General features: G+C 42.7%; 1 protein-coding gene across 1 annotated transcript in view; it reads right to left on the reverse strand.

Annotated features, from left to right (window-relative positions):
• Positions 1 to 24,410, reverse strand: part of unc79 (unc-79 homolog, NALCN channel complex subunit) — a 201,467-nt gene that overhangs the window by 35,666 nt on the left and 141,391 nt on the right. Inside the window, exons 35-44 of the mRNA XM_078562184.1 lie at positions 18,739 to 18,841; positions 17,313 to 17,453; positions 17,054 to 17,092; positions 10,090 to 10,202; positions 9,889 to 9,974; positions 9,537 to 9,710; positions 7,993 to 8,061; positions 2,971 to 3,081; positions 2,423 to 2,527; positions 110 to 187 (exon numbers count right to left, since the gene is read on the reverse strand). Of these exons, the coding sequence (XP_078418310.1) occupies positions 110 to 187; positions 2,423 to 2,527; positions 2,971 to 3,081; positions 7,993 to 8,061; positions 9,537 to 9,710; positions 9,889 to 9,974; positions 10,090 to 10,202; positions 17,054 to 17,092; positions 17,313 to 17,453; positions 18,739 to 18,841 (1,019 nt within the window). The remainder of the gene's footprint in view (positions 1 to 109; positions 188 to 2,422; positions 2,528 to 2,970; positions 3,082 to 7,992; positions 8,062 to 9,536; positions 9,711 to 9,888; positions 9,975 to 10,089; positions 10,203 to 17,053; positions 17,093 to 17,312; positions 17,454 to 18,738; positions 18,842 to 24,410) is intronic.

Below are 24,410 nucleotides of genomic sequence, written 5' to 3' on the forward strand. Positions count from 1 at the left end.
GGTATTCTATTCAATATTTAATATAACATATATTATATATCTTATATGTACATATAAAAATTCTTTGGAACATTTTGAATGAAGAGCTATGGCTGGGTCTAATACTTACTCCGGGAACAGATGCAATCATGTGTTTCTGCAGAATTGTTGATTCAGCTATTTTAGTTCCAGCATCTGCACAAACAAACTAGTAAGAACAAGAGAGAGATCCAGTAGTTTGCACATCAGCCTTAAAACTGTTTATTAGCATATTCCCATTATTCTGTAACTGCAACCTTCAAATGTCAGTAAACATATATCACTCCTGTACAAGGTTATCACTTACTCATTCTAGTCATAAAACAGGTAAATTACTGCTCTGCGGTTTCAGCAATTTTGCTTGATTTTCTTTTTCTTTAACCAGGAATGACATCCACTGTGGTTTTGACCGTGGCGTGTTAGGCCTCCTGGTCCACAAACATCATAAGGTAGTTATGGATGAGGGTGACCATTCAGCACTTTTTAATTCATTTATCCAGAAGATCATAACAATTTCCCTCATTTCAGTATTCAATTGTCTCTTAAATGGCTCCAGGAGTTTAATTCTGCTACTGTATATGGGAGTCTGTTCTTTCTGTTGGGAAAAGGAAAATATCCAGCCTTTCCTCACAATGTAAACCTTTATCACTGGGTATTCACCTTGCGAGTCCTCACTGCACTGCTCTAGTGCTTGGGTACCTCTCCTGTGCCTTGGAGACCAGAACTAGATACTGCACTCAATGTGTAGCCTTACTAGAACTCTGCATAGTTTGATCGGGACTTTTTCTGAATTGTAGGTTTGATTATACAATGCAACATTCTACTGGCTTTGCTAATTGTTGCTCTGCATTGATTAGACATATTTAATATTGAGCCGACTAACACTCTTAGGTATTCTTCAACTTCATTCTTAGCTATTTGAATATCATTCATGGCATATGTTTGTTGTGTGCTTTTCCTTCCTATCAGTCCCTTACACTTGTCTGCATTAGATTTAACTTACTATTAATCTGCTCAAATACTCTGTCCAACTCATTGTAATTTTTGAGCTACCCCCACCATTCCCATTACTCCTTCCAATCATCTCAACTCAGCCCTAAATGCTCTACCCAGTATCCTGAGACTGTGACCCCTTGTTCTAGACCCCCCCCCCAACCAGAGGAAATATTATCCCTGTATTCAGTCTGTCCATCCCTGTTAGAATTTTATATCTTTCAATGAGATCTCCTCTAATTCTGCTAAACTCCAGTGGACACAGGCCTAGTCAGCCCAATCTCTCCTCATATGACAATCCTGCCATCCCAGGAATCAGTCTAGTGAACATTCACTGCACTCGCTCTATAGCAAGTATATCCTCTCTTAGGTAAGGAGACCAAAACTGCACACGATACTCTAGGTGTGGTCTCACCAAGGCCCTGACAGCTGTAGTAAGATATCCTTGCTCCTGTACTCAAGTCTTCTCGCAATGAAGGCCAACATATAATTTGCCTTCTTAACTGCTTGCTGCACCTTCATGCTTGCTTTCAGTGGTTGATGTACAAGGACACCAAGGTCCCTTTTTACATCAACATTTCCCAATCTATCACCATTTAAATAACACTCTGCCATTCTGTTTTTCCTACCTAAGTGGATAACGTCACACTTATCCATGTTATACTGCATCTACCATGTACTTGCCCACTCACTCAACCTGTCTAAATAGCCTTGAAGCCTCTTAACACCCTCCTCATCACTCACATTCCCACCAAGTTTTGTGTTGTCAGCAAACTTGGAAATATTACATTTGGTTCCCTCATCCAAATCATTGATACATATTGTGAATACCTGGGGCACAAGCACTGATCCCTGCAGTACCCCACTAGTCACCACCTGCCACTCTGAAAAAGGCCCATTTATGCCTACTCTCCGTTTCCTGTCTGTTAACCAATTCTCAATCCATTCCAATAAATTATTCCCAATCCCATGTGCTTTAAGTTTATACATTAACCTCTTAAGTGGGACTTTATCAAAAGCTTCCTGAAAATTCAAATACACCACATCCACTGGTTCTCCCTTATCTATTCTGCTTGAAGTGTGCAAAATGTTTGTGGACTGAAAACAATGTCAGTGCTACTAATTAACTTTGGAAGAACATCTGAACAAACTTGCTTAAATATTTATAATTCAGAATAATTTTCTTTGTGAGACATCCCACCATCATATCTGTAACAACTCTGTTCCACACATATAAATTAAATAATTTCTGATTACATTCCTTCAAGAAATTTATCAGGAACTAAGCTTGCTCAGTCACCAGGTGTGGAAATTTGAAGACAGTTTATTCAGTGAGTTTTAAGGTGGACTTTTACCAATTTATTTATAAATGAAGTGCACCCTAACACAGAATATTTGAACAAAGCTTTACCTGCACTAGTAACAATAGGTTGGTGTCTGGTAATGGAGACTTTAACTTCAGTGCTTGTAACAATTCCAATACAACACTTCGTGAAAGGTAGAATTTATCCCGCTCCTGGAAGATACAAGCACAAAACACTAGGAAATCCATGAGACCCAATGGAACCTGTGACTGCTTTCAAATAGCTTGAGAAGCATCTATGACAAACCGCATCATCACTATCTACCATTCTATGTCAACACAAGAAGTCTTATACGCTGATGCATTTTACTTGTCAAAGACTCAGCAATTAAATGAATAGCAGAGTCATTTTTGGAGGTGATGGGTCAGTACTTTGATATAAGATACTCCTAGCCAGTTAATTATACTAAAAATGAGAAATAGATTCATACCTGATGTTCCCTTTTTAAAGTTGCATTGTATGGTGTGTAAGTAGGGAACTTAACTGGCTAAACTGTGTCCATGATTTGCCCATATCAGTGAAGGGGCTCCATATTTATAAGAAAACCTAGAATCAAGGATCTTCATTGAAGATGAAAAGCGTGGCCCAATTTTACCTTATTGAATGCTCGGTGACACAATCCACACAATTCAACAAGGTACACAAGGCTGAAGACTCCATTCTGAATCACAAAACTCAGTAATTTGGAAAATGGCTCCAAAAGGCTCTATAATCAAAGATAATGGGGGAAAAAAGGGAGTAAGACACCAAGTTACTTAAGAAACAAAATACAATGAGCTAACCTACTAAAACGAACAAAATTTACAACAGACTAAAATCAGTCCATTGTTACAAGGTAGTTAATTAAGACTACAATGAATCTTATAGCTTGCATGAAGCCCCATTTCATTTATATCAGATTAATTTTGTATGAAGGTGGGACGAAGTAAACTTCCTGTTGTGAAACCAATACAGAAATGTGCCTACTTAATCCTCAGTCATACTGTAATCACATTAGTGCTTCCCTCATGTAAACACTTAGAAGCAATCAATCCAACACTAACTTTGCGCCATTGTTTATAAGCGAGGATTTTTAAAGAGATATCAGACGTGTCTGGGTCTGTTTTACATCATTATCTGCCAAAAGCAGCAACCTGATTTGTTAACAATTATACTGGGAAATGACAGGCTTGTCATTTCAATGTCCCAACACACTAAGTTTTCAATCTCAGCCATGCTGCTGTGAAGAGGGACAAAACATAGGCCAGGCACTATCCCACAGTGAGGGGAATTCAAAGCAGACGCTTTCCTAGGTTGCCTTGTGCACCATCCAGCAACCACTTCAGAGCAGTGCTGGCAGAGATCATTTCACCCTCTCGGTTAGAGTAGGATATGTGGCAGTTGAGTAGCCTGCAAAGAAAGTGAAAGTAGATATGAAACAAGTATTGGAAAAGTAGTGCCTTAAAAATGTTAAAATCAATGCTTTGGAATGGAATATAACAACAGTAAAACCTAAACAAAGTGAAGAAAGGAGATAAAAGATCAGAAATTTTCCCAGCCAGGTGGAGGCAGGTTCTGGTGCTTGAGGGGTGGGCATGTCCTCTAAAATGAGGTCGGCTCAGCACCCCAACGCCATCCCAGTCTCATTCAGTTTTCCCTGGGGCAGGATCTGAGTCCAGCGGGGATCCCCAATGGGTCTGGGGGGGCGGGGAAGGTAACTGAGGTGATTATAAAGCCAATTAAGAACCTTTTTAACTATTTTTTAACCTTTCCCAACATCGCATGGGTTCCATGCTGTGCCTTCCACTCACCAGGTTGGAGAAGGTGACTGTGCAAAGGGAACTCATCACAGAGTGAAAATGGCCTGATAACAAGAATGCAAAGGGTGAAATCAGCAAGTCTGTGATCAGCCACAGTGAAAGGTTTGTACAGCCAGGAGCAGTTCTTCCAGTCTAAAATCACTGATTTCACTGGGGACAGCAACTTTGTGGAACTATTATCAAGGGCTGAGGATAATCTCACCTTACTGACTGTGAAACATCCCTGTATCATGGTGTTATATATTTTGCAGTTTCTTAGACTTCTGAGGAGGAGGTGCTGCTAACTCTGGCCCAGCAACCACAGGGGCAGTAACCCCAGCGGCAGCACCAACTGCCTTCTCCACAGCCATATGCAGCTGCTTGAACAGATAGGATGGTCGCAGGACTGCATCTCAAAGGAGGCAATACCCTCAATATAGGGTCTATAGGCCAAGGGTCAACTTCCTCAACCTCTCTGAACAACAGTGCCTCAGAAGGCTCAGACACTTGTGGCAGGCAGTCGTAGATATCTTCAGCCTTCTGGAAGAAGACCCTTTCCAAGAGAAGCAGGTGGCCACCTGCTGCTATGGTTGTCCAGGTGACTGCGGCCCTAAATTTGAATACTTCCAGGGATCTGCTTGTGATATCAGTAAGATCTCTCAATCTGCAACCTATAGTTGTATCAGCCAGCTCACCAATGCCTTGTTTGCGAAGACTTCTAAATATATTAACATCGAGACAGGTGAGGCCAGTCAAAACCAGAGGGCTGTCAGTTTTACGTCCCTCACAGGAATTCCACAGGTCCAGAGCTAATGGACTGCATCCATACGGCAACGAAGGTCACTGGCATGCTCAAAATGAGGTTCCTCTGCCTTGACCAATCTGGAGGAGGCCTTCATTAAGCCCCAGCAAGGGTCTCCAGAAATGTAGCGATCTGCTGTGCCCTGCAGAACATGGTGCCGCAGACAGGACTGCCATTGGAGGAAAGGAAGTATCCTGATGTGCCATTGGCACTTGCAGCCACAGACCTTCCTGCTCAAGACATCATCCAGGCACGCTTCACTTGACCCCTGTGCACACATTTCCAGGCACCCATCACAAATATCAAATCTCCTCCCTACAGGTGCCCAGCCAACCAGCACATTCACAGCCTTACTTCCTGATGAAGGTGGCTCATTCCATTCACTGGAATAAAAGTGACAGGGGTCAATGGGGGATCTAACAAAATAGAGGCCATGACAATGATTAGTTCACATAAACTTACTCGTTTATTTAAATGAACAACATCAAAGGAACTGTAACAATGTAAAGAAGCAACCAAGTGACTCGCTTTGTGAAATGAAGACCTTTTCCTCCTACGTTTTCTGTTACTAATACATTGTGCTACCCCTGTTGCTTCAGCAGAGCTAGAGGCAGGCTGTTCATTTCCCTGCTCTGACCCATGAAATGCCCGTGGCAGACACCCCCTAGGTTTTGGAGCCCATGAGGGCTCAGCCAAATACTGCCCCAACTGCACCTGTAAGAGGATGACTCTGTCACTGGGACATGGCACAGCTTGTGTGGCTCTGTCAGGCTGGACGGCGGTGGGGGACGGGAAGGTTGGCAGCAGTGGTGTAATGGGCATGAACTGGGTGCCCAAAGAAGAGTTCCCACCTCCGTGGGCTCTTTCTCTATTTTCCCTCTCAGATGCTACCTGTGCTCCTGGTAGCTGAGAGCATGAGAGCATTTGCCTGTGAGTGCAGTGTTCATCCACCAAGGCAAAGTTTTGATCGATGTTGTGTAAACTAGCTGCCAGAGTGTGCAGGCCATTGGTGTGGCCATCATGTAGTCAGCAGCCGGCCACATCTGACTCTCCATGAAGTTGGCCACCCTTTCAATGGGGGTGGTCATCATTGCAAATGTCTGATGTATCATGGCACACATTCTAGTGTTGGGCTCCTCCATTTTCTGCAAGGCTGTGCAATGTCTCTGGAAATTTTTACAGATGTACACACATCTCTCACTGCTGATCAACAGGTATCAGTTTAGTGGATGACCTCTGAGGCTCAACGTCTGTGAGCAGCTGAGCAGAACTTGAAATGTCCTGCACCCTCCACTGCTGTCCCTGTCTCCTGCACCAGCCCCTGCTCACCATGGGCCACCTATCTGTGATTTTGGATCCACTGACGTGTGGGTATCTGAGCTGGTGGAGGGTGCACTGGAGTCATGTGATGGTGCATCCTCAGTTTGCTGCTCTTCCTCTATGGAGTCCCCAGACTCATCCCTCTACCAGCACCATCAATGTACCTCTGGGAGATGAAAGACATGAGTTAGTGCTGAATATAGGTGAGATTGGGTTCCAAGTTAGCATTGTGCAGATCATGTCATTTAATGTATCTGTGACACCAATTCAACATGAGTGACAGTTAAGTACCAGGTGAAAGTGTGATACCTAATGCTGTCATCAGGTCTCTGGGCCACCCCCATCTGTTCATCTGCAATGGCCTGTACTGGTGCCACCATTCCAGCCTCAAAAGCTTCCTCCTCCAATGTGGTCAGAATGGCACAGCTGCAGCTCTATCCCCCAGTTCTCTGCTTCTCCCTGGAGTTGTAGACTCTCTTCTGCAATGAAACAGTAGAGAGTTATGAGTGTGAGAATTGAACTGATTGCTGAGGGTGGAAGGCAAACACTTGAGGAGGGTGACTGCACTAGTTTGAGGATGAGTGTGAGTGATGTCTGTTGGGTCGGAGGTTTGAGGAGGAGGTTGAAGAAAAAGGAATGTGTTACAGCAAAGTGCATTGGTTAGAGAGGTGCTGTGCAGGAAAATGCTAGGGAAATGAGAGAGTGAAGGCTGAGAGTTGCAGGACACTCACCTTGCCAGACCTCCTGAGGTTACTTAACCTTTTTTGACACTGTATTTGGCACCACACTGTAACTGCTGGCAGCCTCTGCGACTTGAAGTCATGCCTGCTTGGTGAGGTTGGCTGACCTCTGGGAAGAGGGCTTCTGTTCTTGCCCTCATTGCTCATCACCTTCAGGATGTGGGCACGGGGCTTACTATCTACATCTTCCATTCATCCTTCAGCTCTTTGCTCCTTCCCACTGGAACAACGAACTGCTGGTATCCCTTTAACTTCATTGTTGCCTTAGCCGTGTTATTCTGTTCACCCACCCTGATCAGCCAGGGAATGGGGGGGGGGGGGAGCGGTTTGATAATTAGTTTGCTCTGGGAAAGAGCAACAGCAGGGCAAGCAAGTCAGTGTGTCAGATTCCTGATCTGTAAGTGGTCTTGCTGTTCAGTTTATCAACTAAGCAATGAGACAAAGAGAAAAAAAACCAGGGCAGGAATCTCCACAGAGTGGCTGCCATTCCTCTGTTGTAACTTCATTGAATGTGTAGCAGAAACACTCTTTACATATGTAGAAGGGATTTCCACTGCACTTCCGGTGAGGTTATGACAACAAAGCTGCAGCAGCTCAGACAAAATCCCCACCCAAGATTAAAAAACAGGACAAACAGCATGACGACTGGAAAACGCACAGCATCGAAATCGATAAATACCAACAGTACAAACATATGAGGAAAACACTGCACAGATAATGTGTATTGAAGAAATTAGAAATTGGATTGAAACAAAAAAAATCTTGTCCTAAGAATAAGATATCTAAAAATCAATGCCTGCCGCAAAATACCAAAAGCAAAAGAATGAAAAGAAAACTTCAAAAAAAGAGGGAAAACAGGAATAAATGATTGGAAAGTATTTTAAAAAAAACAGCATGTTTCTCCGCCATGGGGAAAAAAAATCTAGCCACAAGAGGTCAAAGATTTTAATAAGCCCCATTAACGCTAGCTTACTTACCCGTGTTGCACTTGTGGTGGGTATCTTGAGAAGACAGATCATGATTGCTAAACTAGAATCCAAGCAGCACTGCATATAAAATGGAAGTTATCACTACTTAGCATGCACTTGGGTATTCAGTTTCTCAGTAACATGTCGAAAATTTAACACATTCAAATAAGTATTTGATCTGTCATGACATACAAAACAAATCTATTTCCAACATTTCATGAATAGTTAGTTACTGGTCATTTTTGGTTCTCTGTCTGACTTTTCAAATATCTAATGAACTAAGGGTAAGTGACCTGTTCAGACATTTGCCAAATTATTTCACCAAACATAAAGGGGAAGTTATATTTTGTTGAATGAAAATGTGACTGGGTTTTTAATGGCATACTAACTTCATACTGCTAAACACATTCACTGGCCCTGAAAAGCTAATTATACATTTGTGGAATGTCAAATTTCTTAATTATGATTAAAAGCAATACACACATTTTTAAAATATTTTTTACAAGTTTGTTTATCTTTAATTTAGCTTCCATCCAAATCCAATCAGAATCATTTATTTTGCTTTGTAAAAATTTAAATTAAAAGTGAAGGGATTCAGTATTTTTAACTTCCTGGTTTGTTGTCTGTGAGAATGCTTCATTGTGATTAGCTGCTTACCCTGCTTGCTTACATCACTGCTGCTAGATGCCTGGAGATCCTCTTTACTTGGGATCAAATTTAAACTGCAAATGGGAAACAGGAAATCCACTCCACAGAGATCACAAGATCTTTGTGGACAGGTTTCTTTGAGGTCAGCGGCAAATGCCTTTGCTGCGCTACTGACCCCAAAGACCATTCAAGCTTCACAATAAATCCAAGTACATTGACTTTACACATAGGTATAAACGGTCCAAAAGTTATATGCTTTTAGGAATTTATTTTTTCATCTCTTTTCAGACAATGCTGGTTCTCATCCCAGTGAGAATCAGGCCATCGATTTCTCCCAAGCCTCTATCATAGCCACTCGAGCCATGCAATCACGCTGCATAAAAGCAGTCCAGGTGATATGTTCCATGATCTTGTGATTCTGTGATCTTCTACTCCCTTCCTTTGGACAGTGATTCACTTATGCTATTCCTTTGATACAAACTTGAGGACAAGAGCTTGGCACTCAAGGAAGTATACTTTAGCAGAGTAGCATTCTACTCGACTCCATTTTGCCTGCGCTAAACACCAGGCCCTTTCAAGCAATGATTTTATACAGGCCCAATTTCGGACTTTTCCCCAAACTAATTTTGTTTACGAGCTTAATCCTCATAACCTTCTATATTCTTTCTAGACTAATTATCCTGCCCATTTTAGAATATTCTACTCGATTTGGTATTGACTGCTATTTGTGACAAAGCATTCCGCATGAGCTACAACTCTGCACTATAACTTTATATTTTTGTGGTAACCAGCTTGGTGCAAAGCCAGATTTGCAATATAAACATGAAGAAAAATGTTATTCTTAGTTTGTCATATTTATTCATCTAAATATCCAAATGACAACAGATCAGTAAATCCTTCCTTACCTTCAGTGGCAGTATGCATGGCAGTTTAGTCAAAAATGTTTGAAACTGATTGCATATTGTAGTCCATAGATTGCTAGGTAAATCCATAGGCAGAGCTTCCATGTAAGTGGCGATGTTGTCTAAACAACGAAGCATAGCTCCTCCTGCTGGCAGGCTCTTCTTGTTGTTTAAACCCTGTGCCACATTTGTTATACAAATATTGCATGTAATGTCATACTATACCATTTAACAGTTTTCACATTTAACTTGGAATAATACATTCAATTAATGAACTTTCTTCTATCACAAGTCATATCAAAAATTTACTAATTTGGGTTCATAATTTGCAATTTATTTCTAAATTCCACCTTACCTCCAGTAGTTGATTCAGTGCTGCCACTGAACTCAGCTCATTGAAGTCCATCAAAGACGAGGCCAAAGTTCGAAGGAAGCTTCCATCTAATATCAAAATAAAACTACTATTTCAAAATGTATTTCTTAGTTTAGAAAACTTTTAAGTGTTGGCATTCAGCATCAAAATGCTGGTGCATCAGATAAATGTTAAGTACCATACCTTTAATGTTGCTTTGGAATAGCTGTGGAAGTATACCATTGGGAGCAAGCTGATGAAAAATACAGCGTAAGAATTGCTTTGCCACTCCAGCAGCATTGCCAGGAATCATCATGCTTGAAAAAAATGAAAAAGGCAGAATTTTTTCACAGTCAGTTAAACTTTGTTCAAATATGCTGTCATCATTTAGAAAGAAATGTAATAATAGTGCCAAATTTTAGGACACTGACACAATCTTGTCACAGAGATCACAACAGCATGTTACTTAATTAAGCCCTAATTTCTCCAAAATAGAACATCCCATGCATATACTTAATCATATAGACCATGTAGGTCCCAGGTCTAATCCATAGTCTGTAATAAATTAGCTGATCACAACTGGGTTGGCAGAATAGGTGGCACAAAGGGCTCAGCAAGCCAAGAATAGGAACCAAATGTTAGCTGCATATTAATTGGCATTAACTGGAGATTTACGCATGTTCACATCTAGAAGAGTAGGCTAAAACTGTGGTGGTTGGATTGGAGGTGCAAAATATGTAATGAGCATTTCTGTAAATAAAAGATTGTAAGTGTACAAAAACTTATAGAATCCAGTTCTATCCTTAGCTGCATTGCTATCTGGGCTGTATCTTTCTCTCATTTCTTTCCTATCTCCCCTCATGTACTCTCCATGCTCATCTTGACAAGAGACCCAGCTCCTGCTGCTTTGACTCTATTCCCACTAACTAGCTGACCAGTTAATTTCCCCTCCTGGTCCCCATTGTTTGCCAATATTGTTAAATGTTCCCGTTCTTCAGCTGCTGGTCCTCTGTTCTTTAAACCTGCCATCATCATCCCTCTCTTTAGGAAAACCAACCCTTGACCCCACCATCCTTGCAAACTACTGCCCCATCTCCAACCTCCCTTTTTTCTCCAAAGTTCTTGAACATATCAAATACTCAAATCTGTATCCATCTTTCCTGGAACTCCATGTTTGAATCCCTTCAATCAGGTTTCCGCCCAGGCCACAGTACCAAAGCAGCTCTTATCAAAACCACCTATGACATCCTATGTGACTGTGACAAAAATAAACTATCCTCCTTGTCCTTCTCAACCTTATTGCAGCCTTTGAGAATACTGACCACACAACCACATCATCCTCCTCCAGCACCTCCCCACTGTCATCCAGCTGGGTGGGACAGCTATCTCTTGGTTCTATTCTTATCTATCCAATTGCAGCCAGAGTATCACTTGCAAAGCTTTTCTTCCCATGCCCACATGGTTACCTCAGGTGCCCTGTAAGCATCTTTCCTTATCTTCTCCTATTTCTCATCTTCATGCAATCCCTCAGCAATATCATCTGAAAGCACTGCGATAGTTTCACATCTATGCTGATGACACCTAGCTCTACCTCACAGCCATCTTTCTCAGCTCCTCCACTGTCGCTGAATTATCAGGCTGCTTATGTGACATCCAGTTGCTGGATAAGCAGAGATTTCTTCCAATTAAACATTGGGAAGACAGAAGCCATGGTCTTTGGTCCCTGCTCCAAACTCCATTCCCTAGCTACCGGTTCAATTCTCTCCCTGGCAACAACCTGAGGTTGTTCACAATTTTCATGTCATATTTGACCCCAAGATGATCTTCTAACCACGCTTCCACACCATCACTAACACGGCCTATTTCTACCCCCAACCATCAACGCTTCAACCTTTCCACTAATGAAAACCTCATTCATGCCCTTTCCATCTCTAAAGCTAACCTTTCCATTGCACTTCTAGTTGGTCTACCACATTCTACCCTCCATAAACTTGAAATCATCCAAAGCTTTGCTGCCCGTGTATTAATTCATGCTCACTAACTTACATTGGCTCCCAGTTGAGCATTATCCTAATTTTAAAATTCTCATCCTTGGGCTGAATTTTCCCCCCATTGGGGGGGAAGTTGATGGGCAGGCGTGTACAGGCGCGCTTCCAATTGGCGCCCCCGATCGGAGGCGCGGCGCCATTTTACATGGGCGCGCCAATTAAGGCCCGCCCAGCGTGACGTCTGCACGGAAGTGTTATGCGCTCCCAGTGCAGGCGGTGGGGGGGGGGGGATTACCAAAATCGAGAGTGCGCTCTTTCCTGCCTGCGCACAAAAGTGCGCACTCGTCTCCCTGAGGCTAAGTGCAGCCTCAGGGAGATCGGCTGCACATGTAAAAAAGACAAAAATAGAAAAATAAAATTTCCCTTACATGTCCCCTCATGTGACAATGTCACATGAGTTGGGACATGTCCATAATTTTTACAAAATCTTTATTAAAATTTTTAAAAGCCTACATGAAACTTCATCCCGCCGGTGGATGAGGTTTCATGTTTATTCTAGTTCCTGCCGGGGTTCCTGGCCTACCCGCCAAACTTAAGGTTGGACGGGCAGGTCCTTTAATTACTTAATTGATCCTGTCAGTGGCCTCAATTGGCCATTGTCAGGTCGGCGGGTGCACAGCTGATTTTGCTGTGCTCCCGCCTTCCTGAAAATTTAAATTGGGCACTGTAACACCGGGAGATCCCCCCAACTTCACTGTGCGTCGGCGAGCAGACCCTGGCCCCGCTCGCCAACTCGTAAAATTCTGCCCCTTGAGTTCAAATCCCTCCATGGCCTTGCCCCTCCCCATATCTGTAATCTCTTCCAGCCTCACAATAACACCCATGTTCATTTAACTCTGGACACTTGAGCATCTCCAATTTTAATTGTTCCACAACTGATGGCCTTGCCTTCAGTTTCCGACGCTCTAAGCTGTGGAATTCCTTCCCTAAACTTCCCTGAGTTTCTACCTCACTTTCCCCCTTTAAGACACTCCTTAAAACCTACTTCTTTGACCAATCTTTTGACCATCTGCCCTAATATCACTTCATGAGGCTCGGTGTCTAACTTTGCTTTATAACATCCCCGTGAAGTGCTTTGGGGCAATTTATTATGTTAAATATGATGAAAGGGGACAAGTGCACCATAGTCACAGTAAGTGAATACCATTTTTGGCTCTCATTAGGGCCATTTTGGTGCAGTTGTTAGAGTGGAAAATTGATTTGAGGGTTTCAAACAGGGACTAACATGGATCTGGGAGACTGCAACACATTCAAGAATTCGGGAAGCGAAAGGGGGTTGGAGTTGGGGAAACAGTTTGCAAGAACAGAGGCACCAAAGATAGAATTTTTGAGAAGGGGTTGATGTTGAAGTTGTTAAGAAACCCAAAGTTTCTTTGGAACCCCACGTCCCGACGAGCCTTGGGGTTCAAGCGTACGTGCAGGCTGTGAGTGAGCTGCACATGCACAGTTCGGCATCGTCACATTCTTTGGGCCCAGGACATGCCCTGTGCGCCTGTGTTGGAGGAAGAAGAAGAGTGCAAAAACCCAGGTCAGGTGACCAGGTGCAGAGTGCCAGTGTCAGCAAGTGTTCCAAAAAGGACAAGGGAGGGGGACAGGGAGAGGTCCCAAGGAGAGCCCCAGGTAAGGGGCAAGGAAGTGGGACAGGGAGAGGTCCCAAGTATCCCAGAGAGAGGGTCATGCGAGGAGGACAGGGAGAGGCCCCAAAAGGAAGTTCTACAGTAAGGAACAAAGTCAGGGAACAGAAATAGGTCCCACTTAAGCTAAGAAAAAAGAACAGCAGAGAAATAAGCCCCAATTAAAGATCAGGGCTGTGGATGGCAGAAGTGTGGGCTTGGGAGAAGCCCTGGAAACCCAAGAAGGCAGCCGAAAGTTGGTGACTCCATGGTAATGGTACCCCTTTGGAGCAGCAGTGTTCTGCTTGGCATGGCCAAAGAGCTGAAATTGTGCTCGGTAAGCTGATGCTTGAGTGTACTCGGGAATGCAGGGAACAGAATCTCGGAAGATGAGATTGAAACGCTACGAGGTGCGCCGTCGTTGAAGCCGTCTTGGCTTGAATTCCAAAGTGAGATCTGAGGTGAAGATCGGAAACCCTCGTGAGAAAGATGGAGGTTCAGTGAGATTGGGTGACTCACAGTGTAAATAGCGCCTGGGTGGGTTGTTAAGAAATCCATGGAATCTGTTTTGGTCGCATCTGTCACTTATTGTGTAATGTGATGTGTCCAACCACAGTTTGCCTCTTAATTCACATGTGCCTCATACCTACCCTGAATGTTGGAGTATAAGATAGATATCGTAAATTGTTTTATCTTTCTGACCTTGTATAGTAAAGTTTATTTTTGTTCAAAGCCCGTGGAATCTTGTGGTTTTCTTCATTAAGCAGGTGTTTTTTTAAACTCTTTCACAGTACTTGGGCCTCGCTGGCTAGGCCAGCATTCTTATTGAATTCCCTGATTGCCCTTGAGAAGGTGGTGGTGAGCTTCCTTCTTAAACCGCTGCAGTCGATGCGGTGACAGTACATTCTTAAGAGCTGGTAGGGAGGGAGTTCCAGGATTTTGACCCAGTGACAGTGAAGGAATGGTAATATAGTTCCACGTCAGGATGGTTAGTGGCTTGGAGGGGAACTTCCAGGTGGAGGTGTTCCCATCTATTTGCACCTCTTGTCCTTCTAGGTGGTAGGGGTCGCAGGTTTGGAAGCTGCTGTCGAAGGAGCCTTGGTGAGTTGCTGCAGTGCATCTTGCAGATGGTACACACTGCTGCTACTGTGAGTTGGTGGTGGAGGGAGTGAATGTTTGTAGATGGGGTGCCAATCAAGCGGGCTGCTTCGTCCTAGATGGTGTCGGGCTTCTTGAGTGTTGTTGGAGTTGGACTCATCCAGGTAAGTGGAGAGTATCGCATCACACTCCTAACTTGAGCCTTGTAGATGGTGGACAGGCTTTGGGAAGTCAGAAGGTGAGTTACTCTCCGCAAAATTCCCAGCCTCTGATTTGCTCTTGTAGTCACAGTATTTATATGGCTGGTCCAGCTCAATTTCTGGTCAATGGTAACCCCAGGATGTTGATAGTGAGGGGTTCATGAATAGTAATGCCATTCTGAAGGATTTTCCCCTTGGCGATTTGGGGGCAGGGCCCGCTCGCCGAGGGGAAAATGACGCGGGATGAGGTCGGGAGGAACCCCTGACGTCATCCCGGTCCATTTAAATCTTCAGGAAGGTGGGCGGACAGCGAAATCAGCTGTCCGCCCGCCGACCTGTCAATGGCCAATTAAAGCCATTGACAGGCTAATTAACCTTGTTGAAGGCCCTGCCCATCCAAGCTTAAGGCTGGTGGGCAGGCCAGGAGCCCCAGCGGGCTCCAGATTATTCATGAAACTTCATCCACTGGCGGGATGAAGTTTCATGTCCATTTTTTAAAAATTTAATAAACTTTATGTGTTTTTTATTAACATTTCCCATCTCGTGTGACATTGTCACACGAGGGGGACATGTTAATAATTTTAATATTTCTCTATTCTTTGACTTTTCTTACCTGTCAGTAAACTCACTGAGACAGCACTTTGCCTCAGGTAGCAGTGCGCTCTTTGGCAGTTGGGGATTCCCTCCAACCCTCGCACAGGAAGTGCATAGCGCTTCCTGTCGGGCAGGCCGCTGGGTGGGCCTTAATTGGCCCGCCCACTCAAAATGGGCTGTCCGCCCGCCGCCGAGCCAGTGGGGCCTACTTGCCCATCGAGGGCTAAATTCTGCCCATTGAGTGTCAAGGGGAGATGGTTGGATTCTCTCTTGTTGGAAATTATCGTTGCTTGGCATTTGTGTGGAGCGAATGTTACTTGCCACTTATTATCCCAGTGTCCTAAATCTCAAGCTTTGCTTTAAACAAAATGCTTCCGGTCTCTAACAGGATCCTACCAACAATGTGGGGATCTGGCCAAGGATCATAACAAAACGCTGAAGCGCTAAAATTATTTGATAAAGTTGTAATCAGAAATGTTATAAATAATAGCAATAAAGTTAGCTGTCACATCATGATCCCCACAGTTGCTTGCATGCAGGTCCCACTAGCAAATTTTATATGTCCAGTATCAGGTCTCCACAAATATATGCCTGTGTTGCAACAGAATTGCAAGAGACATAGCGCAGGGAATTTCAAGCAGATCCCAAAACAGGCACTAAGTTACTGGAGCAGCCACTCCACCTGTCCTTTGATGCTGCCTTGAAACCAAAGCCATTTTGTGGTCCAAGTCTCATTAACGTGTTGTTGGTGAGTTGCGGGCACCAATTCTGGGAAGGCAGCAGATCAGCCGGTTCCCACTCTTCCTGCTCCTGGGTCCACCAGAAATAAAGAAAGTTTGCTAGGTCATCTTTTGAGTGCCTCCTCCTTGATAAGGCCACTTCAATGTCTTGTACAACTGGCTGGAGGATACCTGGTGCATGCTCTGCCTGTTTGTGGCTATAAATTATAATCATGGTTACACAACTGCTTTAGGAGCCTGACTGACATATGAAGCAACCTTGTTCCAGACCTATTTATGGGCCTGTCTTTAAATTGCATCAGGAAGACCATGCCGTCTGCGGGGTGGCCATAGTGCAATCCCACCTCCCTCCCTCCAATGCCGCAACCATCACCAATTTGCAATTGCCAGTCTCCTGTTTTACAAGCAAGAAATGGACAGGCAGCAGTTGAAAAATCTCCCCATAAAAGTATTGTACCTGTCTCCTGTCTGCATTAAAGATTAGTTGTAGGTGTATGAGAGGACCAAGGTAAAACAGCTACTGCACACTGAAGTGTCAGCAAGTGGAAAAACAGGTTCCTACATGTAAACAGTGAGTTCCTGCTCTCAGCCATATGCCATAGACTGGCCACATGTTCCCTTCAGGGAGAGAAAGAAGCAACATTAGACAGCCAGTCACCCTGGATCACTGCAGTTCTTTTTATTGCTGGCTGAAACTGCAGCATGAGTGAAAACTAATGATTAATCAAGGCCAATGATTCCAGTATGTCCTCAGCCATGGGAATTTGAGACTGAAAAAAAGGCATAATATAAACTCAGAAGTTAAACCAGTTTAGTAAAAGCACGACTGAGATGTTTTTGCGTACATTACTATAAAAACAAAGGCAAGTAAATACCTTTCTGCTTGACCAGGAAAAAGGGTACTTGATGCCAGTCTGAAATGAAAAATCATCAGTAATGTTACTCATCTGTACATAAAACATGAGTTATTCAGTTATTTTCACATCAAAACATGCATTCAGATGAAATATCAGAGAAGTACTGACAGTGCTGTTTTGCTAAAAATGCACCAGAGACAGCCAACTTTCAAAGTTCCATCAATAGTTATAATGCATTTTAAACACGGCAGACATCAAAAACCATTATAATGGTTACCTTCCAACTGACTGCAGTATATCAAGCAACAAGGGGGCAGCTAAGTCTGGGCTCAAGTGGGTGAATGTTGAAAGAACAACAATAGCCAATCCCAAAGTTTCTTCATCATATTCTTCAAGAACAGCCCCACAGTCAAGGCACCTGTACCAAAGAATGAAACTGTTAGCATGTTCTTCTAAGTATGAACCAGCAACCCACAAGTTATGAATTCAAATCCTACATAGCAGGTTGAAAAACTGACAAGAGCCGGATCAATAATTTGCAGGGCATCAAGAAAATTTGGAACATTTCCACGCCATCCCCAATGGCAAGTAGCAGGCCTTACATGCAACCAACCTGCAAACTCAGTCTCACCCAGTTCTGACAGTATTTATAAATGCTAGAATATTTTGATACAGTTATGTGTATTTTTCTGTGTCATGTAAGTTTTGCCAGTGGCTCCATATCTGGATGGGGTCCTTTAATATTGGTCCCATAGGTCCAGATGTTAATTCTTCCATGGAAGCCAGTTTCAATGTGGTCCACACACCAGGAAAGAAAATCACCATGAAAACTTCTGGATTGTTGTATAAATACAATTGATTCACTCTGCTCCACACTAGGTGTGTACAAATACTACCTGGGTGGAGTTATAATATGTTAAATACATATCTCTTCTATTTATATTTAATACATGACAACCTCACTGCCATTTGTACAATGTTCAGTGACTACTTCTATTTATTTTGCATTTGGTTGGCTTTTATTAGGATATTGTATGTAGGGTTTGATTACACTGTTTGTATCCGCATAAAACTTGAAAAACTGCAAATATTAAGGAGGTCATTTTCCGACTACACTTTGATAGAGGGGAACTTGTCTTGTTTCTCGATGTATGTCAGAAAATCACACTGGCAGTGGTGAACTACCTCACTGTCAGCACGCACTCAGAAAATTTAGGCTAAACAGTTGAAATAGCAAGGCACAGTTCTCAATGGTCCAAGTGTATTGTGCCTATCCTTTTGTAGAAAGCCTTGCTGCACTGCAGCATCCTATTGCTGCTTCACATTGAAGTTTGAAGGATAATTGTTTTAGAGTGCAGCCTACATGAGGAAACATTTGCAAAAATAGAAGTCCTTTTAAAGTACTTTCCCTTCTTCTACCTCTGCCCACCATATTTATAATCATTCAGATGTATAACCCACAAGAAAACAGGCACACACACTTATCAGTGCAATTTCAGCTATATAACACAAATGTGGCAAAGACACTATCAATTTCTTTCTGTGACAAATGTTGTACAACAATGGGTATTTCTGTTATTCAGTGTTGTATCATCTGCATTTTCTTTAAAGAAAAAAAATTGCATATCCATTGAGGGATATTTCAGTATATAGTCAGTAAACGCTTTGCCAAAAAGGCATGGTTAACAAATTTTTGTTCTTACCTATCTGACATTAGAGTTGGCTGATCATCTGTAAATTCCTCTGGTGCAGGAACAAACATGCTGACTATGCTCTGTGCTGAGAGCAAACTAGATTTCGTAGCGCCTGTGAAAATAACAGGCATTTACAAATGTTGCAATATGTATAAACGTGAGATACTTAAATATTTAAAATCTGTTCAAAAAAGATCTATTTCACTCAGTTTTTACAGATTTTGATATTTTTTAATTGAATAAGTAAAGGTGTAAAGGGCTACTTCAGACTACACTGAAAACATCCAAATTAGTCTGAGTCAGATGGCTTTATAGCATCATTTTACTGGTCTTGTGCTGGTGGGAATTTGAGATGGCTTCCTGCCAGAATATAACTCAGTGCTGAACAATGGGATTACATGGGGTTTAATAATGTTACACAACAAAGCTTAGTTGTTTGCTGTTGTAAAACTTATTGGTGAAGAATCACAAAATTGGCTCCACCACAAAACATGCAGCTTCATTGGAAGATGGAACTCTTTAAACTTTTATGTCAGACCTGAGTGACAAAACATAGCTACTTAGCCGACTAGTCTTTGTTGATGAATACAACATTTTTTTTTTGGTTTGTATTTGTTTTGAATGTGCAAGAAAATAAATTTTTTGAAATGTGTAAGAATGAAGTTATTATAGATACATAAGAGAAGACTAAGAGGCTCTTTTGGATGGTATATCTGTGACAAACAGCTGCATTATGAGTGTGTGCTTATTAACCACAATGCTTTGTTTCTTTTTATAAATTACATATGCATGTGTCTATAGTAGCCATGCACGTCTTGCCAAACCAGCCCCTAAGAATTCAGGTCAACAGTTTCGCCTAAATTTATGTCCACCAAGTTAGCAGGTTAAATATATTTTTATTCTTTCCTTTAGCAACAACTTAAAATGTATTAAATGTAATAGTTACAGTAAAGAGTATCGTGGTCAAGGGACTTTTCTTGAATTTGGTGTAATAATGTCCATGCTTGGTACTATGCTAGTGCTGCCAGGGATCTCATAGAACACAGAAACATAGAAGGATTTAGGGCACAGATTGAGGCAATTCAACCCATTTGGCCTTGTGTAATAAATGGCAACATCTAAGCAAAGCTGCCAGTTCTGATAAGACCAGTGGGCAGGAAGAAACAATGTACAAATGGGTCTTCCCAGCTGCTGGCCTCTGCAAGTCTGTTAGTTCACTTCATTGTTGCTGCCAGCTGTGCAAAGCCCCCTGTGCTGGGAGCCACTTGCTTTGACATGGCACGAGGCTTAACAGAGTAACAGCTTAAATGTCATCTCCTTTATTTATGAAACCGACGGCACATTTTAAGCAGTGCTAATTAACAACAATGGGCACATGAATTTTCTGCATGGATTTTACATGGGCTTTGCAGACCAATTTTAATTTAAAAATTGTCTCAAAAGTTTCAACTATGAGAAAGCAATATTAACTACAGCAGCAGTGAGCAGAAGGATCCATAGTCGATTTCTTTTCAATTTTCTGTTTCTAAGCACAGTTAGAAGCCTCTGCGTTACCTGAACAATACACAGCCTTGAGCAGTAGAACAGGGCACTACAATGCACATCTCCATTTTGTACTCCAACTTACTACCCAGACAAAAGTTATAACCTCAGTCATATATAAAACCTAATGCACATCCACATTTCATTTGGGAAAAGCTTTCATTTCATTCTAGTACTCACAAAGCATATATCTGATCCCATTCAAATAGTCCCTATAGAAAAGCACTGAATATAAAATAATTACCTGGGGATGAAATTTTATCATACCCTTTTTATCTAACATATATTTTTAGAATTCTGCACTAACTTTGACCTCAGAAAATCATCCCTGTGGCACCAGTGAGAATTTCCCCATTTTCCACACCAACGACCCTTTATAGCCTAAGAAATTACATTTACAAAGGAGAAAGTAAAATTAGCAAAAACACACTTTCACCAAAGCAATAAACAGAACAGGGTTAGAGGACATAGGGTGGCAGGAGGCACATGTGAAGCATAAACGCCACTGGCATAGGCCAGCTGGGCCAAGTGGTCTCTTTCTGTACCATAATTTCTAAATAATAATACTCGAGTGACTTGGAAAAAAATACACAAAGGATACATATTTAGAAAGAAATATTATTTATGTAGCACCTTATCATGATCGCAGGACATTCCAAAGAGCTTCACAACGACTTCACTGTTTTTGTGTAGACAATTGCAGCAGTCAATTTACACATAGCAAGATCCCACAAACTTCAAATGTGACGAGTGATTAGTCAACCGGTTTATAGTCATGTTAGGTTGTGCGAGGAATGTTTGTTAGGGCACTGGGAGAATTTCTGCTCTGCAAATGGTGCCATGGATCTTTTACATCGACTTAAACAGAGAGTCAGGTAGTAAACCTGATCCAAAATACAGCAACCCCAAAATTCAGCTGTACTTCCTCAATACCGCACTGATATGTACTTTAAACCTGGAGTGCAGCATGAACCCCCAAACCCTCTGACTCAAATGCGAAAGTGCTATCAACTAAACCAAACTGATTCTTGGCTGCCAAACAACACAGGAGAACACTATTATTTGTGGCATGATAGCTAACAGCAAAATGCACTTAAAATTAAATGTGTTTGGAAATAAAATGCCATTAGGTTAAAAGCTAATTGATTGAAAAATGTCTGTTTGTTATTCCTCAAAATATATTAAAAATTACTTCGTCTGCAACAGCGTTCCAAAAAAAATTTCCATAACATTTTTGACAGCATTTGATTTTTTACATCTATTTATGAAGTTCTTATTTAAAATGAAACCTACTTCTAGTTGGGAAATTCAACAAAATGCAGGGATCAGAATGGCTGGGTCATTGACTCTAGTGCCATATTCATTCCCATTTCTTTGTGTTGGAAAGTAACTGCCCTCCAAAATGGCCTTGCAAGCCATCCAGTTGTATTCAAGGAGGTGGCTCACCACCACCTTCACAAAGACAATTAGGGAAGGGCAATAAATGCTGGCCTAATCATTGAAAAAAATGCATCACGGACTGGTTAATGTAATGGTTATGTACAGGGCAAATATCTCATGATTCTATTCCATAGAACATCCAACAGAGGAGTGAGGTGTTAGGTTCTCCCCACTCCTTAAGTGGAGGTTATTGGTGTCCCCAGAATACATTCTTTGCAAAAGGGTCATTTAAAAAGTGAAATGTTTAAATTTTCTTCAGAGTCCTGGTTCCAATGCTGACCTGAATCCCGAGGTGGTCCCCTATCCACAATTTAGTGGAAAAGGCTGGATTTTCGGGGAGATGGGGAGGCTCTGGGACCTTTGAAATGGCATATGGATCCAGGACTTCTGCCCCCATTTCCGGCAGGTCCCATTTTTACTCCAGCAATGGACTTAACCTGCAGTGTATGTCCCACAACTTTATGGTGAAGGTATAAATGTTCATAAGGGTGGCAAGGTATGTAGAACTGTCATTATTACTGCTTGACTGCTTCCACAACCTGTCATTATCACAATGGGAGGCTGTAAGTTCACAGTTAGACTCGGCACCCCCTGTGGCTGTCTCCAATCTACATCCGGGACAACAGGTTCTTACCCGAAGCCCTGGAGCGAAAATTGAGCCATTCAAGGCACTTTTTCCCTGGAGGCAAAGCTCCAGAAAAGCAAGAGGGGTCTTTTAACCAGCCTGTCTCAGCACTGGGCAACCCCTGTAGCCACCTCCTGCCTGGCAGTGGGCCCAACTCCAGCATGCACCCGCCACCCCCAGAATAAAAATCAGGCCGTTCAAGGCACTCTCACCCGAGGTAGGTGCGCCAAGCTGAGGAATTTCCCAACTCCCACTACTTGCCTCCAAGATGAAAATCCAGCCCATTGTATGCCTCCTCTGACCAGGTGGAGTGCCAGAATGCCGGGGAAGTAGGATCTTCTCTCCCAGGCCCTTTTCACTAAAGAGGTTATTAAAGGATTAGCTGTCTTTGATGTGTATTGTGATGTGTGTTTTTTAAGGGATTAAGTGTTTGACGAGATTTAAATGTATTGAATGGGGGGCTTTAATGGATGACAGCTTTTTTTTATTCATTCATGGGATATGGGCATCGCTGGCTAGGCCAGCATTTACTGGCAATCCCTAACTGACCTTGTTTAGAGGGCATTTAAGAGTCAACTACATTGCTGTAAGCCTGGAGTCACACGTAGGCCAGGACAGCAGATTTCCTTCCCTAAAGGGCATTAGTGAACCAGATGGGTTTTTATGGCAATCAACAGTGGTTTCAAGGTCATCATCAGACTTTTAATTCCAGATTTTTTTATTGAATTCAAATTCCACTATCTGCCATGATGAGGTTTGAACCCAGGTCCCCAGAGCATTACCCTGGGTCTCTAGATTACTAGTCCAGTGACAATACCACTATGCCACCACCTCACCAAACTTTTATACAGTGAACTCTGTTATAGATACTTAGAACTTTATTTTATTTCTCCACAGCATGTCTTCTGAGATCTTTCCATGATAGCTACTGGGCGAGTTGGCATGGAGGATGTAAGGGCAAAGGGTGGTTGTTGCAGGCATGGGTTGGCATGAGTTTGCACTAAATTGGCATAGGGGCTATAAGGAGTCTTGGGCATGAATGGAGAAGCATGGGTTGGCATGGACGATATGTGGGCCATTGGGGGTGGATGGAGGGGCATGGGTTCTCATGGAGTGTATGAGGGACCATTGGGGATGGGTGGTGGTATAGATGGGGCTTGGGGAATGGGTGGGGGTGAGGGGTGAGAGCCATAGGCTTAATATTAAAGACCAGAGCTGGGATGAAGTCCCATAGGACTGAGATGGGCCTTTTAACCAGCCCACCTCGGCACTCGGCAGCCCCTGTGGCCACCCCCAATCTACATCCAGAGCAACAGGTTCTCACCCAAAGCCCCTGGAGTGAATATTGAGCCATTCAAGGCAATTTTTCCCTGGAGACGAAGCTCCAGAGAAGCAAGAGGGGCCTTTTAACCACCCCGTCTCGGCACTGGGCAGCCTCTGTGGCCACCTCCTATCTGTGTGGCAGTGGGCCCGACTCCAGCATGCACCCCGCTGCCCCCTGGAACAAAAATCAGGCCATTCAAGGCACTCTCACCCGAGGTAGGTGCGCCAAGCTGAGGAATTTCCCAACTCCCACTACCTGCCTCCAAGATAAAAATCCAGCCCGTTGCATTGCACCCTCTGACCAGGTGGAGTGCCTGAATGCCGGGAAAGCAGGAACTATCTTATGTTCCCTCCCAGGCCCTTTTTACCTCCAACATCAGATTTGGGGCCAATCAGAAATGCTGGATTAAGGAAGGGAATTAGTTTACCCAGATCTCAACCCAATCTGCAGACTTTTGGACTCTGGACAAAAATATCATGGGAATATGCCAGAAGAACTGCAGGTCTTTAGAACCAAATAAATTGAAAGGCAACATCAAAAAATCGGATCTTGCTCTGTGATGCTTTGAGTGCAGAGGAATCATTTAGTTAGTTTGGGTCTCTTATTTATCAGTGGCAATATCAATATTAGGAGAACACTAATTGTTTAGTTTCAATTAGTTTTTCAAGCATTTAAACTTTCAGCATGTTCAACTGGAAGGATTAAAACAACTTTTAACAACTGAACTGTGATTTTGGACTTGAATTACAA

This window comes from Cetorhinus maximus, chromosome 18 (assembly GCF_964194155.1).
Source record: "Cetorhinus maximus chromosome 18, sCetMax3.hap1.1, whole genome shotgun sequence".
NCBI classification, from domain to species: Eukaryota; Metazoa; Chordata; class Chondrichthyes; order Lamniformes; family Cetorhinidae; genus Cetorhinus; species Cetorhinus maximus.